Genomic DNA, 19,915 nt, shown 5'->3' on the forward strand with positions numbered 1-19,915 from the left:
AATACTGACTTTTCAGGTGCGCAGATACCCTGTATATAAATTTACTTTTAAAATTTTTTTTAAAAAAGTTGGTTGACTATTTATCAAATTTGTGTAAATAGTTAGTGTGTGTTTTTAAATGGGTCTTCTGTTTGAAACGTTTGTGACACATAGTGCATTCAAAAGGGCGCTCTCCAGTGTGAACTAGCTCATGTTTTTTTAAATTGTCAGGTTTCACTGATTTATAATGGCAATATTGACATTGGTAAACTGGCTGCTTGATTGAAGATAGCTTGCTTCTTGTCGCACAGAACTTAACATAATCAGAGTCTTCGTTTACATCCTCATCCGTTTTACCAATAAACTCTAAAGAAAACGAAAATGTCATTATTGATATTTATTACAGATATATTTTGAAAAAATTATTACAGTAACAAACACAAAATTTAAATATAAATCTAATCTATCATCCTGAACTTTAACGTTATTACATTCATATTTAATAAAGAGATGTCGAATACTATTATTCTAACAAACTTAAAATAAAATATAGAAAGATTTTTAAAAATATTACAGCAATGAATAAAAAAGTAAGCAACTCTAAATCTAATTTAGTATTTAGAAAAATAATTGGATTTAATCTCAACAGACTATTATACTAATTATTAAAATTTACTAAGTTATAGTAGTTTTACAATAAGGATACATTTTAAAAATAGAAAATCAAAATAAAATTTAATTTTATATTTTTCAGTGAAAAATGTAATAATACATGAATTAAAAAAAGTTACTCAGAAAAAAAGATTTGAGATAGTTAAATTAAAATTTCTTTAAACATATTTTTTTGTACAATCCAACTAAAAAAAACAAATTTTTTTTAATTGTCTATTTAACAAAGTTGTAAGATTTTTATCACTATTAATCATTACTTTTTTATATATAAATATTTTAGTACAATAATACATATTAATACAGATTTTAACATAAAAACAAACATAAAACAAAAATCACATATATTTTATATAATTAATATTATCTTAAGAAAATTTAGATTAAATAAATCTAATATTTTTATTTATTAAAGTAATAATACACTAAAATTATTTTCATTTATTAAGTAATAAAATTATTTTCTTTATGAATAAGGATAAGTCATAAATAACTCCCTTGAAAATATGTTAAAATAGAGGCACCAGAATATGCAAACATTAGCAAAGTTCAACATTACGTAATTTATGCACTAAAATACAAGTAAGATGCCTTAAAGATAAATTTCATCAAGGATAATTTTTGTCAACTAAATTATAAAAATACTCAAATTTAGAATAAAGATATGAAAAGTAATAAAGTTACAGAGAAGTAATAAAGATATGAAAAAGGAAAGAAAGATGTTTTTTTTTTATTCCCTTCTTAGGAATAAAAAAGCACAAGTCTACTCAGCTTATTATCTTAAATTACTTACCAGTCTTAGAACTTCAATAAAATAAAAGAGGAAAATATAAAAAAGGTCATTACAAAATGATACAGACTTTGAAATAGTTAAAACTTTCCATAGCTATATCACAGAACCTAATCATAGAAAAAGTGTGATTATACAAATATCTTTCAATTCTTCAAATTTCCTGATTTAAAAATCTCACATTAAACTACATATTCTCAAAATTTACATGGTAGACATCAAAATTTTTATTCAATTTCCTTAAAGCTTTGAATTGTGATATTAATTCAAGAGATTTACAAATTCTATATGAAGATTTGCATTACAATTTACAAATCAAATATGTGTTCGATAAACCCTTCATCAGTACTGCTGCCGATTACATGAATAGCATATAGTAGTTTGAATAAAACCTTCATCTTAAAGCTCTGTATTATCAAGTGTGTGGTACATTTAATGAGGGGGGGAGGAGTTTTTTGATCACTGACCACTTAGGCTGCAGGCATACAAGTTTTTTGTTTCTCAATGAAACCGATATCCCACAAAAACAAATTGAAAGATAAGGCTTTCTGCTTTCTAATTCTTCTTGAATCTATCAATCCTTATCCCCTCCCTCTGCTGACCCTAGGTTGCCCTCACAACCTCCGAGCCCCCATCCTGTAGGGTCCACCATGTAAAGGGGGGCAACCACAAATGATTTGTAGTTACAAATTTTGTGGTGGGTTAAAATTTATTGGTGGAATCAAAGTTTGTGCAGACAGTCTTATTTAAAGTGGCTAAAGATTTTTGAAAGGGACATTTTGGAGAGAAATAAAAGATCTTTAGACATTTAGGATACAATTGGGCAAAAGAATCTTCATAAAATCATTTTTTCTCCTAAAATATTTCAGAGCCCTGAAAGTATTTATGTATTTAAGTTTACATTTTATATGTACTTGCATTAAATTCAAAACATAGTTGAGTGTTTCAGCAGTGTATTTTCAAAGTAATAAACTATGGATAGGTTTTTTCTTTGTGAATAAATTTGAAGATAAATAATTATATTTTTCATATTTTATTAAAGGATATTTGTTGTATCCATTTTAACATAATTTTGAAAAAACTAAATGCAAATCTAAAAGTCAATTGAATTTTATTGGTTAACTTACGTCACTTTTACCATAATTTATGAATATAAAAAATGGAATAACACAATAATAAAATAAAGAACAATTTGCTATTTCAAAGTTGAACCTATGTTATAAAAAATATTCATAATTTTCTTTTGAAAAAAATGTTTTTTCTTCTTCTTTTTAAAATTTTAAAGCCTTAAATTACTATAATCTAAGTTCATTGATAACAAAAGACAAGAACTATTACAGTTTGATTAAATGCATGAAAAATATAATCATAAATTTTATGTCATTACTAATTTTGAAAATCATTTATTATATATAATTAAAATAAAAAACAAGAGTTATAAAGAATGTTGATAAAGAAAGTTTATCCTTAAAAGAGCTTGAATACATAAAAAAATAATGCATTGTAAAAAACGAAAGAAAAAAGATATTAATTAAAAATATAAAATACTATGAAATATTAATTGTGTTAAACATTTTTACAAAAATTGATCATATTTTTTAAACATATGAATTAATTCTAAGTCTTATAATTTTTCTGCTTTGCTTTTTCAGAATACTAATATGTTTTAAAGTGCAAAATTGGAGCAAAATAATTGAAAAATTTTTTGGACTAACAATTGGAACAAAATTAAGAAAATTTTGAAAACAAATATTATCGAAATTTTACGGAATTGTTATTTGAAATATGACAACAGAAGATATTAACAATAAGAAAAATAAAACACAGATAGTACAAACTGAAAAAACACAGATACACAATAAAAACAGCTTTTACTGCAATTACAATTCAATGACTACCTACATAGTCTCAGGAGCGATTTATATTTGAAACATTAATTCCAGAAAATAAATCTTTACAATTTTTTCCGGTACTTCTCTTTTTGTGCCAAACACAAGTAAATTTTACTATTTTCTAATTTCGGTGACTACTATTTTTTTTTTTAAAAATAAATGCATAAAAAAAATTTTTTATACCTATAGTTAAACTTAATGGCATCCAGCTTATGGTAAATACTCTTTCTTTTTAATGTTATAAATAACAAAATGAAACTTCATATCTCTGATATTAAAAAGAATTTCATTCAATCACAGAATTTATTTTCTTTTTAAAACTATCACAAAATTTCACAATAAAACAAATTACAACACACATTTTCAAGGAACACATACATAATCACAATAATAGCCTTACAATTATGGCCTTTGTAAATTAATTTAAATACATACAAGCAGTGAAAAATTTCAAATACACACGTTTACATTTCATTAACCCATCGAGCCTTAGTCTGAATATTTTACGAACATAAGGACATTTTTTTAGGCCTTAAAAATTCTTTTTGCTATTCCTTTTTGTTATTCATTGGAAAAGTAGAGAGCAGCAGGGTAATTTCAATATAATTTTTCTCAGTTGTTCAACTGTGCGATGGCTAAAGGAAATTGAGAAGTTTACTGACTAGTAAATGAATGAGTATTAACGTGTTTTTTTAAATGAGCCTTCTGTGTAAAACTTTTTTCACAAATAGTACATTTAAAAGGACGATCTCCAGAGTGTACAAGTACATGTCTTTTCAAATTGTCAAGTCTTGATGATTTATAAGTACAAAGTGTACATACATACAAATTCTGCTTTGCGGTAAAATGCTTGCTTACATTAGACAAACCAAACTCTCCACTGAAATTCATTACATCAATATTCCCTAAAAGAAAATAATTAGCAATGGTTAAAATACATTACAAAAACATATACCAATAATATATAGATAATATCATTTACCTATATTAAGAAATAGAATGTTTTTTTATTAAATTAATAACACTATAAAACAATATCAATTATATTAAAGTATCAAATAGGTATATCCTAGATATATTTAAAATACATCTAAACTAAAATATGTAAACCAATAAAATATATAAAAGCTAAATTATTACATAAAATACACAAACAGTTATACTATTCATAACACTAAACCAGGTAAAAAAAAATCTTTAAAATTACTAACTATTTGATAGGCATCTTGAACTATTTAGCTTTTTTAAAAAAGTTGTTTTGAAATATTTATATCAGCAAAAAGTGCAACAGATTATAAAAATGCATGTAAGTTTAGATTAAATAAAACTAAACAGTAAAATTACACAGAAATTTTAATTTAAAATTTTGTTTCCATTTCAGCAGCTTATATTAATCTCTCTTACAACTCAAAACTAATTCTTTTAAGAAATTTTATATCAGTTAAGAAACTTTCTCAGACTGCCAGTTTTCCTTAAAAATACAACAACAAAAAATCATAAGAAAACAAATTTACCAAAAATCTTTCGAAAAGAAATTGAAAGACACAAAATGTAAGCAGTCTTGATTGTGTTTCAGAAAAATAGGTCATAGAATAGTTTTTTAAAAAAAAGGTATCTGAAGAATGCTATAAGAAAGAAAAAGCACTGTAGAGGATTTGATAAATCTTAAGAAAATTAAAGAGACTTGTACTGTTTTCAACCATAGATGCAAGTGAAAAATTACACTTTTGAAGAAAACAAATTTTAAGCATTTTTTTCGAAAAATTTAAAACAAAACTCATCTGAAACCTCTCTTCTCAATATTTCAATAAGTAAAAATGTATACCAACTATTGAGATAAGATAATATTGATATATTGCATGGCAACAACAATTTTTGCATAATAGCTTTAAAATAAAAAATTATTTTAGCTTATGCGTTCGTTCCTTCCCTAGAAAAATTTCTTAAACGAGATTAATATACAAGTCTGCGAATTTATTCATATCAATGTTTCTTATACATAATCTTTACATTTTCAAAGTCTCTGTTTAAAATTTTAAAAAATCAATCGAAATTGCATCTAAGTATTAATAATATATAATACAGCACGTATATATTTCAGACTAAAATCTAAGAAAAATTTAATTTTGCAAAACATTTTTTGGTAAATATGGCTTAGGCTTTGAGAATCTAGTAAAACTAAGAGAAACTTTAATTAACAGTTGAATTATTTGAATTTATAATTCTGTTTAACATGCTGCACATTTATTGCGACCTAATTTGGGTTGAATTCGAAATTCCCCATTTGTTCTTGCACATTTTAAGAAAGCAATTTTCTTAATATGATCTTTTTTATTTGCTATCCGTTCATTTATGCTCCCTTCGTTTAGTGTGATTTTAACATAGCAAATAAATACTGGGCTCTGAACAAAACTTTAACACCAGTAAAGAACTTTAAAGGATTCTTGGCATAAATTAAAAAGTGTCCTTTAAGCTTTTCAATAAGCAACGTCAATATTTTGTGAACAAAAAAATTTTTATTTATCAGAAGAACGCGCAAGCCGCGATAAAATAAACAAATTGGATTCGGAAGAGTTGAGATGTTTTGAGTGGAACTCGCTATCTTCAAACAGACTATAAACCTATTACGCTTTAGCCTGAACTACTGTAATAAAGTTAATACTACTGTGCCATCTATCAACAATTGTAAAAAAGAAAGACTCGCATATTTTTATTTCATCAAGCCAAAATTACAAACTTTTAAGCAAACAAAGCAAAAATAATTTAATTTTCTTTGCAATTATATCAGTATTAGTAAGAAATAATTAAATTAAACACAGATTTTCAACGTTTATTTATTTATTTATTTTTATATTTGAAGGGGAATTTGCCATTTGTTGTAACCCATTTCGATCGCAAATGAAAAACTTTTTTTTTTCTTTAAGAAATTCGCGATCGCAACGCTCGAGTACGCCGTCTAGCGGGAGCCTGTAAATATCAGACATTAATTTATCACGTTTTCATTTAGTTCCATCAAAATCATTGACTGAATCAGACGCCATTTTTTAGCAGCAAATAAGAAACAAAATTTCCCTAAGGAAAAGGCAGAAGAACTTGAAAAAAATCTCCAGAATATTAGTAAATCTTTCAGGAACAGAACACACCAAACATTTGAAGAAAAATTCCTCAATAATTTTTAATTTCTATTATCAACAAACTTGCAACTGATGACTTCCGATTTCGGATGCTGTTACAGATGTGTGTATTAAGCAGTGGCGTAGCGAGGGGTGGGCAAGGGGGGCATCATGCCCCGGGCGCTACTCACAAAGGGGCGCCAAATGGTCCGCTAAACAAAAAATTGCTGGATAATTTTTTTTTATTATAATTGATTTCTGAAAAATATATTTTAAATTAGTGCCAGTGTAATATAATAAATGTTAATTCATAAATATTATTCATAATATTTAATTCATATTATATTAAATTCATATTAAATGTATTTCAATATTTAATTCACGTCCTTGTCATCGCGCTCTGCTTAGAATAAAAATGAAATGTTATTAAATGTTGTATATAAGTTTAATGTCAGCATAAATTATATTGTTTATTTCACTATGTTATTATCTTTCAACTTCAAAGCATTCTTGGTAAGTAATAAATCAAATAAGATTACTTACTACATCTATTCGACGATTCTATTATTAAGTGAATAGAGTATGAAAATATTTATTAACAGGAAAATTTGTTGTTCTCATATTTGTCACCACAAATGAATTCATTCATCTTCTGGCGTCCCGCAGAAGACTGATCGTTAAGACACGGTTCCCAGCAGATCACCGATGTCAAGCATCACTGGCTGCGGTCAGTGTGCGGGTGGGTGATCCACTTGGGTCAGTCTGCGCAGGGACCGAGGGTGTGCGGTATTGGTCCTCGTTAAACTGTGCTACCGTAAAGTGCTCGACTTCGCGTGCAGGTCGTTGGGCTACCGAAGCGGGGGTGCCACCCCCTCCGCAGAGGATCAAAATTGTGATGGCATGTCTTCGGATCATCCTCAGGGATGTTTCCCAGACCGTCGCCAATAGCCCATTGTGCAGCTCTAGTGCGACATAAATGAACTACAACAACAACATCATCTTCTGGCATCTACAGTTCGAAATCAACTAATAAACGATATCAAACGAAATAAATATTATGGACTTTTGTTTGATTCAACTCCTGATATCTCTCATCGAGAACAAATGTCCCAAGTCGCTAGGTATGTAGATGCTGATTTTATCAATAAGAAAGTTTCCATCGAAGAATCTTTTTTGAGTTTTATTGAAATACATGCTAAAGATGCAGCCTCGATCGAAAATACAATTTTCGAGAAATTAAATTACGATGAAATTTCATTAACAAACTGCAGATCACAATGTTGTGATAATGCTGCCGTGATGGCAGGTCACACATCTGAAACGCGATGGAGCGCCACCGGAGCGGTTATCGTTATCATCTATGGGCTATAGAATATAAAAGAACTAATAGAAAAATTAGCAGAGCACACTACCACTACAAGTGACAACAGAAGTGAAGCTACAATTCTGTTGTAAAATATACTAACCTTTAGTTTTGTAACTTTAGTTCATTTCTGGTACGAAATCTTAAGAAGGATTGATCGTGTGCAGCTCAGATTACAAGATCCTAGAATGAATTTTAGAGAAGTGTTCCATGATCTTGAATCATTGGCGACTGAACTAGCCGAAATTTGAGACGAGCTCTGTAAGGAGGCAATAGAAAAAGCAGTCTCTTTGTGAAAAATGGGATATGGATACAACAATACGTGCCTGGAGAATTGGCAATGGTGGTCATTCAGCAGAAAGTGAAATTTCCCCGCGTTATGGAAGGAAAGCACTTTTGATCGTCTCCATCAAGAAATGTGTAAACGATTAAGTGACTTTAATTTCAAATTTGGATTTCTACAAGACGTTGAAAATTTATTAAACAAGGATAATGTTGATAACGACATTGAAAAAAAATTGTAAAAATCCGGGTGAATTTTATAATACAGATTTCAATGTAATAGAACTTTTTATCAAAATATATGACAGCAAAATGTTACTCCGCAGTAGAAAAGAAATTAAACATAAAACTCCATTAGAATTTCTTAAATCAATCTCGCATGGAGAAGATGTTTTTCCAAATCTGAGAACGGCATTTCAAATACTCCTGACTATCTCAGTACCAATTGCTAGCTGCGAACGTTCATTCAGCAAATTAAAATTAATTTTGACAGATCGCCTAAGTGACCTAGCATTTCTTCATCAAAAACACGGAAAATTTAGACATAGTAATTAGTTTTATTAATGTATTATAATCATATGATTATTAAATATATGTATCTCCTTAGAGATAATAAATATTTACTTTTTTATTGTTTTAAAACTGCGTGTTTCTAAAATATTTCTTTATAAATATGTAAAATAAATAATAGATATCTTTTGAACTAATTCTAGATGATCATATACATTTCAAAATCTAGTCTTGTTCTCTCAACTACATTTTTTGTCTCAAATTTAAAGCCTAGCTTGAGTCTATGACTTTATTTATTTTACTTTGTTTATTTATCTATTTGCGAGTATATTTTACATATAATATTATATGGTTTTCGAATGGGAGGGGGCGCTAAAAGGGTATTGTACCCCGAGCGCGAGTTAAGCTCGCTACGCCACTGGTATTAAGGTAAAATGCATTTCTTCTGTCTTCAATTCATTACGAATCAAAGTGAAGTCAACATTGCTTTCATCATTCCAGTGAATAAATATGAATTCAGAACATACGGAATTGTAATAGTTATAGCATATTCTTCTTCGTTATGGAATAGTATATATTTCTGTATCCATATAATTCGGAAAACAACAATAAAAAATTATCCAAGTTACTTGAAATAGTGCCATTTGTGCTGATTCTTAATTAATTTTAATCGTTTTCTTGGTAAGTATTTTTTAGTTTTGAAAGAATAAGTTCAACTAGAATTCAGCTATTCTGTTTTTAGCTACATATTCAAATTCATATCAATTATAAAATTTTGCTATGTAGTATGTTATCTAAAAGTAATGAAGGGATAAACTATGTATCTATTATTTGAGAATAAAGTTTTCAAACAAGGAACGTATCATTTTGGAATTCTCCGGGAATTATAAATCAGGTAAGTGCAATGATTTTTACAATAAAAAATTTGCTTGTAAATATTTTTTTTTCATTTCATGATGATTCTCTACAGAATGGTTTTTTACGTTTGATTAAGAACTATAAGAATAATAAAAAAAGAAACAATATGAAAGTTTTTATTTCAATGTAAAGAATTCTTAAAATCGTTTTTTTATTCTAAGAATTCTTTATTTTCCGTTTCTTAGTTTATAATTTTTTGATAAAAATTGTTCTCAAAATACTTTTTTTGAAAAAAAAAATGGTATAACATTATGTGTTTATGTATACTTCTTGTATATTCCAATGTTTGAAGTAATATGATTCAAAGAAGTATGGAATAAAAATTCGGTACTTACGTATTAACGCCACCGCAGCTACAGATTTGGCGGTTTTTAAGTGCCGCCAATCTACACTTAAAATTTTTGCGACAATTCCTTAAAATAAAACACTTTATTTAAAATCAAAATAGTCAATCGGATTTCGGTGGAAAATGAGCCGATATAGAGTATATATATAGTATATATAGCATAGATTCAAAACAATCATATCGCCATATGAACTCTGATAAATAAGAAATAACATTTCCAAAACGTACGTTTACCAAGATAAAGTTTCATGTTGTGGGAATTGGTACATTTTCGTTTTTTCGGTAAAATATTTCCCTCCTGAAAAAATAAAATTGCATCTTGTTTTGTTTTTGGCAAATCCCAAAGACGAATTTTCGTAGCACTAAAAATAGCGACAAAAAAGATTTGTTTTTTTGTTTTTGTTTCGTCAGCATTCTTTGTTTTACGTTTCTTAGTTTCTAAATAATGATTTTTATTGAAACTTGAAATTTCTTGATAAAAATTGTTGTCAAAAAACTTAAATTTCAAAATTAAATATTTTGCAAAATTAAATTTCATAAAATTATAAGGCTTATGTATACTTTTTGTTCATTTTAATTTTTGAAGTAATATGATTCTTAAAACTATAGAATGTAAAGTTTAAATGGGCCTTTCATGTTATATCATTAAATTTAGTAATACTATTTCTCGGGCATTGGGTTTTAACTCTTATAAGAATATACATATTTTTTTCTGTTAATGTATAAATATTTTTCCGATGTGTTTTGGATATTCCTTCTCTAATAAAAAGAGATACCATTTTGTTTTCGTTTGCATAAGAAAGAATATCAAGCATTTTTCTTTTTTAAATTTAAGTAGCCACAATAAAGAAGGAACGTTGCAATGCTACGTGCTAGATTAACGACGTTTCTAGAGTAACTGAATGACTGTTCATATAGAAATCGCAGGTATTAGTTTCATACAACAACGCCCCCTATAGTTCGTTGCGATCGCGAATTATAAGACTAAATGTTTTATATTTACAAGTACGATTGCACACAAAACTGTAATAAAATTTCTTTTGCTTAATAAAAGTCCAATATATACTAATATATTGCACATTTTCTTAAAAAAACTGTAGAAAAATTCCTAAAACCTGCACTTAAGATATGAAAAATATTTCATAAAAACTGGCAAATAAGTAAAAAAGAAATTAAATGAAACTTCCGTCATTTACTCACGGATCCCAATTTTTTTTAATTACAACCTAATTTATCCTTTTACTAATACACCGATTCCCTAACTAGTGATTAGTCCCGCAGTGGACTGATCGTTAAGACACGGTTCCCAGCAGATCACCGAAGTCAAGCATCACTGGCTGCGGTCAGTGTGCGGGTAGATGACGACTTGGATCAGTTTGCGTAGGGACCGAGGGTGTGCGGTATTGGTCCTCGTTGCACTGTTCTACCGTAAAGTGTTTGACTTCGCGTGCAGATCGTCGGGCTACCGAAGCGGGGGTACCATCCCCTCTGCGGAGGATCAAAATTGTGCTGGCATGTCTTCGGATCATCCTCAGGGATGTTTCCTAGACCGTCGCCAGTAGCCCATTGTGCAGAGCTAGTGCGACGTAAATGAACAAATCAAAAACTAACTAGTGATTATCCAATTCGTCTTGAAAAACTGGTTCATTTTTTCACCACTTCGCTCAATAACCGATAAGTTGATTCCTGATAAGTTGATTCCTGATCCTATCCATTTATTCGTTTTTTTTTTAATATTTAACTTCTTTTTTCACAAAATCATCTATTTATCAAATTGCTATAAAACTACTGTTGTTTAATTAAACGGACGGTAGTAACAGCCACGGTTGTTATAGAGTACTCCAACTTATAGTTGTGCCTCCTCCAACTTATAGTACCCTATTCTCCTACCGCACACTAACATACGATTCTAAAAATATAAAAATAAATATTTGTTTACCTATTAATTTGCCATCGCTCACATCGCGTGAATGATAATTTTGTATTGTGGATTAACAGATAATTTAATTTCTTTCATAGGGCTAATTTTGGTTGCGATTTAAAAAAAATTTTTATAAAAAAAATAAAGTGACATCGTACTTTATGACGTACTTTTGGTTGCGATTTAATTATTTTTTTTATAAAAAAAATAAAGTGACATCATACTTTATGACGTACTTTTGGTTGCGATTTAATAATTTTTTTTATAAAAAAAATAAAGTGACATCGTACTTTATGACATACTTTTGGTTGCGATTTAATTATTTTTTTTTATAAAAAAAATAAAGTGACATCATACTTTATGACGTACTTTTGGTTGCGATTTAATAATTTTTTTTATGAAAAAAATAAAGTGACATCGTACTTTATGACGTACTTTTGGTTGCGATTTAATTATTTTTTTTATGAAAAAAATAAAGTGACATCGTACTTTATGACGTACTTTTGGTTGCGATTTAATTATTTTTTTTATAAAAAAAATAAAGTGACAGCGTACTTTATGACGTACTTTTGGTTGCGATTTAATAATTTTTTTTATAAAAAAAATAAAGTGACATTGTACTTTATGACGTACTTTTGGTTGCGATTTAATTATTTTTTTTATAAAAAAAATAAAGTGACATCGTACTTTATGATGTACTTTTGGTTGCAATTTAATAATTTTTTTTATAAAAAAAATAAAGTGACATCGTACTTTATGACGTACTTTTGGTTGCAATTTAATTATTTTTTTTATAAAAAAAAATAAAGTGACATCGTACTTTATGACGTGTAGATGACAAATCCACAGCACGTGCGCCACTGTGGGGCATGAGTGCAAAACTACGATTTTAGTCAAAATATTACAAATTTCAGCTTTTTTGTGTCTCGTTTTTGGAAAGAAAAATGATTAATACATAGATAATTTGATAGCAAAAACTAGTTACTAAAACCAATAATTCTTTGAAAAATGAAAACTGGGTTTGCTTTGAACAATTTATATAATGCTAGGTTTGATGATTTCCCAATTTGGGTACTTGCAATTTAAGAAGAAGATCACGGATAACCACACATGTGACCTATGAAGTCATCGCCAACTGATCGCTTATTTACAAAATGGCGGGGAATGTAAATTAACGAGAAGTTCATTGAATACATCGTAATATCGCACATCGAATTTATTGAAAAACAATTTTTTCTCGTCTACGTCTTTTAGTTAGCTTAGTTGTTGTTGTTAATTTACGTCGCACTAGAACTGCACAATGAGCTATTGGCGACGGTCTGGGAAACATCCCGGAGGATGATCCGAAGACATGCCATCGCAATTTTGATCCTCTGCAGAGGGGATAGCACCCCCGCTTCGGTAGCCCGACGACCTGCACGCGAAGTCGGGCACTTTACGGTAGCACAGTTTAACGAGGACCAATACCGCGCACCCTCGGTCCCTACGCAGACTGATCCAAGTGGTCACCCACCCGCACATTGACCGTAGCCAGTGATGCTTGACTTCGGTGTACTTAGCTTAGATTTATTATTAATGTATTTTATTTTAACCGTAATATATTTTTGTTTTGTGTACCTGGCAACTTCGATGCATAATTAGTTTGTCAATGCTCTACATGGCTTCATCCCTGTCTTTGTGTTAAGTAAGAATAGAGAAATAATTGAAATCTTTCATAATACAGAAGATTAACTCTATATATATAACATAAATTTAACTCTACGATATCGGTTTCAGTAACTTATTCTTATCGGTTTCATTAACTTCTGATATACACAGAAGTTAATGAAACCGATTCTCATTTAAGTTTTAAGGAAAAGACCAAATAGCGAATCCTTCAAAGTCAAGTCCACAGGCAATAAAACTCCAATGCCCTATTCAACACTAGGGTTAAATTTATGTCTGAGATTAGCGGGAGATAAAAAGCATTAATAATTACGGGTCTAATTTTTTTAAACTTAAATACAAAAGTATATAATATTTAACAAGGACATATTATTTTTGTGTAAGCATTTTTTTATTTTAACAGTAGACTTAAAAAAAAGGTAACAAAATGCTATTTAATTTCGTCGTCTATTACAGTCTTAAGCAGGAAATTACTATTTTAATTCGCAAAAATGAGAGAATATATCCTCATTGAATTTAATTCACCTAAGCAGTAAAGAGTAAATTAATTTACTGTTAAGTCTTGGATCTTTTTTCAGGGAGGTTTCTTAATTGAATCTAATAGCGCAGAACTTTTATTACATTATGCAGCTGTATAATCAACTTTGTATGAGGTCTTAGTTCCAACAACCCTGTAAAAAATTTGTTTTTCCCACTCTCAAAAATTATGTACGGAAACACGTACTGATAATTTTCTAAAACTATGGAATTGCATGTGTTTTTTGGTTGTTTTTTTTTTCCACACATGCGATCTCTGCATGTTCCTTGCCAAATAATCTTCGTTAAATCGATTCCTGTAATAACCCTGTAATTTTCTGTGTAAACAATCCTGTTAAGAATTTTTCCTTTATATCTACTACCATGTACGGAAGTACTAGAATATAAGTACGGATAATTTTAATGAGAGTTTTGGACAGTTGTTTTTAAATCTCTTGTTCTCTATGCATTCTTTGCAAAATTAAAATTCTTTGTCCGACTTATTCTGGTAAAATTCCAGTAAGAGATGTTTTCCTTCCTATGAGTTGCTTTGAACAGAAAAAAGAAAATATAACAGAGGTTCGGTTTTTTTTTTTTTTTTTACTGAAAGCTTATTCGGATCACATGTGCTATCTGATATATTGTTCCACTCGCATTCACTACAAATTGCATGTTTTTTTGTAAATAACAATTTCTTTGTTCGATATATTCTTCTAACATTTCTACAATATGCATCATTATTATGTAATTTTACATGGCAAAATATGAAATTTGAGGGAAGGTTGAACAGTACCTGAGAAATCGAATTTTAAATGTCTGAATTTTTTTTAAATTCAATTTCTCAGGAACTATTCAACCGATTTTGCTCAAATTTGTATTTTACCATGCAAAATTATATTCTTTAAAAGGAAGCACAGAATTGTATACCTTACAACTCAAATTTTTTCGTCCATTCTTCAATAAAATAATTAAAAATAATAAATATTTACTAACAAATATTTTTTACATGGAATTATCTTTGGATGAACGAATTTTATAATCATGTGCAAAAATTTTTCAATTCGCTTAAAAAGTTCTTGAGATATGGCGAAATACGCAAAAAGTAAAATTAATATTAAGGGGTCAAAACTTTGAAGCGCTTTCCTGACAAAACTATGGGGATCATATTTCCTATATTGCGGCTATCCCCTATATTTTAGGTGTCAAAAATCTGAATCTGTCTAAAAGAAAGAAAAAAAAGAAGAAAAAGATATCTTTATTCAGAGAAAGTGCGAGTTTGTTTCCGATTTTGTAACTTAAAATGTTGTCTTCATTATTAATTACCATGTTTGAAGTTAGCCATTAAGATTGAATTTTGGAACGTGAAGATCCGATTATTACTGCACAATATGATAAAAAAAAAAGAATTATGTTTATCACAATCGTTGCAAAATTCTTTAAGAATGTTTTTCGAAAGCTTGGTGTCACATGAAATGATATTTTTTTTATATTATTTTTTTATGTGATCCGAGTTTGTAACAGTTATTCATTACTATTCAATCAAGTTTAGACTGTTTTTAGCATTCTCTTTTATTCTAAAAATGGCGCAAAACGTCAATATGGAGAAAAGTCACAGTTTTGAGAAAATGAAAAGTGGCCTAATTTTTTAATATTTAAAAAATTATTGCAATGCTGCTCATGCTTATACGGGCTCAGAAAAATTTGCAAAAAAGGAGAACAAGGCATTGATTTTGATAATTTTCATATTTATGGAAATACGTCACCTAATTGGCGAATTTTAAAAACGTTTAATGACTCTTAAAATATTTAAGTTATTTGTCCATTCTGTTGCCCAGTCAGATTGCATATATAGTTTAAAATTATTCAAGTTTAAGGCACTTGATAGTGATTTTTTATTTTTCTTGGCGAAAGAGCTTCGAAAAACCATTTTAAAAATTCATTCTTTTTTACATTCTTCGACTGTGTTGGGGTGTGTTGCCATTCCACGGGTAAAACTTTTCTTGGCAAATTCTCTTTCAACTCTATAATTAATTTGAAATAATTGAATTCCGACAAATCTAGAGTCTCAATTACTGAAAAGAAATTTTTTTAAGTATCAAAATGAGAATAAATTATGAGGAGATAACTTAGGATCGCACAATGGAGAAGTTATCTTCCAATAATTTGATTCCATTTTGATTTTTCAAAATTTCAAAATATTGATATTTCAAAATTGTTTGATATTTCGAAATGAAAAGAAATTTTTTAAATATCAAAATGAAAATAAATTATGAGAAGATAACTTAGGATCGCACAATGGAGAAGTTATCCTTCAATAATTTGATTCCATTTTGATATTTCAAAATATTGATATTTAAAATTCTGATATTTCAAAATATTGATATTCAACATTTTGATATTTCAATATGAAAAGAAATTTTTTAAGTATCAAAATAAGAATAAATTATGAGAAGATAACTTAGGATCTCACAATGGAGAAGTTATCTTCCAATAATTTGATTCCATTTTGATTTTTCAAAATTTCAAAATATTGATATTTCAAAATTGTTTGATATTTCGAAATGAAAAGAAATTTTTTAAATATCAAAATGAAAATAAATTATGAGGAGATAACTTAGGATCGCACAATGGAGAAGTTATCTTCCAATAATTTGATTCCATTTTGGTTTTTCATAATTTCAAAATATTGATATTTCAAAATTGTTTGATATTTCGAAATGAAAAGAAATTTCTTAAATATCAAAATGAAAATAAATTATGAGGAGATAACTTAGGATCGCACAATGGAGAAGTTATCTTCCAATAATTTGATTCCATTTTGGTTTTTCATAATTTCAAAATATTGATATTTCAAAATTGTTTGATATTTCGAAATGAAAAGAAATTTCTTAAATATCAAAATGAAAATAAATTATGAGGAGATAACTTAGGATCGCACAATGGAGAAGTTATCTTCCAATAATTTGATTCCATTTTGGTTTTTCATAATTTCAAAATATTGATATTTCAAAATTGTTTGATATTTCGAAATGAAAAGAAATTTCTTAAATATCAAAATGAAAATAAATTATGAGAAGATAACTTAGGATCGCTCAATGGAGAAGTTTTCTTTCAATAATTTGATTCCATTTTGATATTTCAAAGTATTGATATTTAAAATTGTGATATTTCAAAATATTGATATTCAAAATTTTGATATTTCAATATGAGAAGAAATTTTTTAAATATCAAAATGAGAATAAATTATGAGAAGATAGCTTAGGATCGCACAATGGAGAAGTTATCTTCCAATAATTTGATTCCATTTTGATATTTCAAAATGAAAAGAAATTTTTTAAATATCAAAATAAAAATAAATTATGAGAAGATAACTTAGGATCACACAATGGAGAAGTTATCTTCCAATAATTTGATTCCATTTTGATATTTCAAAATGAAAAGAAATTTTTTAAATATCAAAATAAGAATAAATTATGAGGAGATAACTTAGGATCGCACAATGGAGAAGTTATCTTCCAATAATTTGATTCCATTTTGATATTTCAAAATGAAAAGAAATTTTTTAAATATCAAAATAAGAATAAATTATGAGAAGATAGCTTAGGATCGCACAATGGAGAAGTTATCTTCCAATAATTTGATTCCATTTTGATATTTCAAAATGAAAAGAAATTTTTTAAATATCAAAATAAGAATAAATTATGAGGAGATAACTTAGGATCGCACAATGGAGAAGTTATCTTCCAATAATTTGATTCCATTTTGATATTTCAAAATTTCATTCTCAGCAATTAAAACTTCATGACGCACTCTAGATTTGTCAGAACTCATTTTTTCTTTCCTTTAAATTTTAAATTGGTTATGAAGATGAAAGAAAATTCGCAATGAAAAGTTTCTTCCTTGGTATGGCGTCGTCTTTAACTCCTCTATTTTTGCGATATTTAATTGACAGTCTGACAGTGAAAAATTGACTGATGTTATAATCATGAAATGGAAATTTAAAATATTTTTACAGTATATTATTATACTGTTGGTCTAACCCTGAATAAGAGAATACATTTGTGTACAAAAAAGTGCCGTGTCAGGATCTTGCAATTAGCCAGTTGGCAAAAAGGTTTAGTGACATTGTTGTAAATTTAGGCTCAGAAAATATAGCAACAACAAAAAATTGTTTACAAAATATTTTTTATTTTTAAAAAATATTTTATTTCATGACCTCGCAAAAAAAAAACTGAATTTTTTTACAGCTCCCGAAAGATTTGAAGCTGGAGCATAGTAAAACGAAAATTAGCTGCAATATTAGAAGTTTTAAACTTCACCATGTTTCGTTTCAAGTTGATCCACCAACCGTGCAATCAAACAAATGCAATAATTTGATCGTTCCAACTTAGCACCACATGAAGATTGCAGCAAATATGAACGATTATGGTTTTAAAAAAAACTACATTTTTTTGCAGTAAATGACAATTATTTTATTACCAATGCAACTAATACTACAACTACTTTTTTTTTAAAAAAAAATGTATTGATTTCAAATGACTTGCGAAAGGTAGTCACTACTTTTAGGAGACAAACTTCGTTGGAGAATTTAATCTAAACCCATGTTCAAAATGGCTTCTAATAAGAAATTAGCTTAGTTAAAGATGCAGGAATACTAAGAACTATTTTATTTAAGTTTATAACCGTCGTTGAACTACCGACCCAATTTTGGGTTTACGACTACCAATGTTCAACTCCGTAGTCTTGTAATTTTGAACCCAATTCAAAAGACAAGGGAACTCCTGGATCAAGTATTGGGAGAAATTTGCTTTCTTGGGGGACTTTTTGATGGAACTAATCCGCCTTTGCGTTACATGGAGAGGAAAACCACGAAACCTCCCACGGTAGCCTGGCCGCAAGGTGACTCTTACCCAAGATCGTCTACCACGTGGGATATTTTACGTCGTCAGTACCGTGGTCGGTGCGAGCCAGACGCGGAATTCGAATCGACCAGCCATCTCTGGGATTTGAACCAGTTTCACTTCATTGGATGGTGAATGCTTTATCCCCTGAGCACACTATTGCACAACTATTGCATCTCGGAAACTATAAGTATTGTACCTCGAAAACTATTAAAAAATGTTGAAATTTTTGAACACAATTTTAAAATTCGTTTGTCCAAAGATAATTCCATGTAAAAAATAAATTTTAATAAATATTTATTATTTTTTATTAATTTATAATAATAATCTCAAAATTTTGAATTGTAGTATACTATTTTTTTACGTCATTTTAAAATATGTAATTTTACGTAGTAAAATACAAAATTCGAGCGGAATCGGTTGAATAACTACTGAGAAATCGAATTTTAAATCTACGACTTTTTAAAAATTAATTCTAAATTAGCTATTATTCATTCGTAATGACAAATATTCGCAATGACAAAAATAATTTAATTAAATGTAAGTCGCATATAATAGCTTGATTAAGAAGAAAAGCTCGTCGCTCTGATGTTCTGATTGCATGAAGATTTGTAAAAATCAGATTCAAAAAATTATTGACGTTTGAACATTGTTTCGTTTTAAAGCTAACATTAAAAGAACTTGTCTGGAATCTCTACTACCTACTGTTTCTTTTTTATTGTACTACGCACTACACTAAAAACTACGAAAAAGAAGTAGTGACGACTGTAGTTTCGCTACTTCCGATCAGAGTTGGTCAAAAATGTAATCGATTACATTTTTGGATTACAGTAATCAATTACTTGTAATCATGATTACAACTTTCAAAAATTTTGATTACAGCTGTAATCATGATTACAATATTAATTACAGTAATCAATTACTTGTATTCAAGGCCGGATTAACCTATAGGCACACTAGGCACGTGCCTAGGGCCTACGAAAAACTTGGGAGAAAAAAATTTGTTGACAAAAATAATTTAGCTTTAAAAACAAGTGTATTTTGCACAAA

The 19,915-nt window shown here is 28.5% G+C and overlaps 2 protein-coding genes across 12 annotated transcripts in view; one reads left to right on the plus strand and one right to left on the minus strand.

Moving 5' to 3' along the window:
- by (focal adhesion protein tensin) overlaps positions 1 to 19,915 on the plus strand; it is a 365,221-nt gene that overhangs the window by 52,664 nt on the left and 292,642 nt on the right. The window lies entirely within an intron of this gene.
- LOC122268926 (uncharacterized) lies at positions 62 to 5,921 on the minus strand. The gene is made up of 4 exons (XM_087155178.1): positions 5,585 to 5,921; positions 4,845 to 4,955; positions 3,989 to 4,235; positions 62 to 377 (listed from the first exon to the last, which is right to left on the minus strand). The coding sequence occupies exons 3-4, from the start codon at positions 4,219 to 4,221 to the stop codon at positions 77 to 79; spliced, it is 534 nt and encodes a 177-aa protein (XP_087011304.1). The 5' UTR covers positions 4,222 to 4,235; positions 4,845 to 4,955; positions 5,585 to 5,921; the 3' UTR covers positions 62 to 76.

This window comes from Parasteatoda tepidariorum, chromosome 2 (genome assembly GCF_982258835.1).
Source record: "Parasteatoda tepidariorum strain Cologne lab strain chromosome 2, Ptep-v5.0, whole genome shotgun sequence".
In the NCBI taxonomy this organism is placed as follows: Eukaryota; Metazoa; Arthropoda; class Arachnida; order Araneae; family Theridiidae; genus Parasteatoda; species Parasteatoda tepidariorum.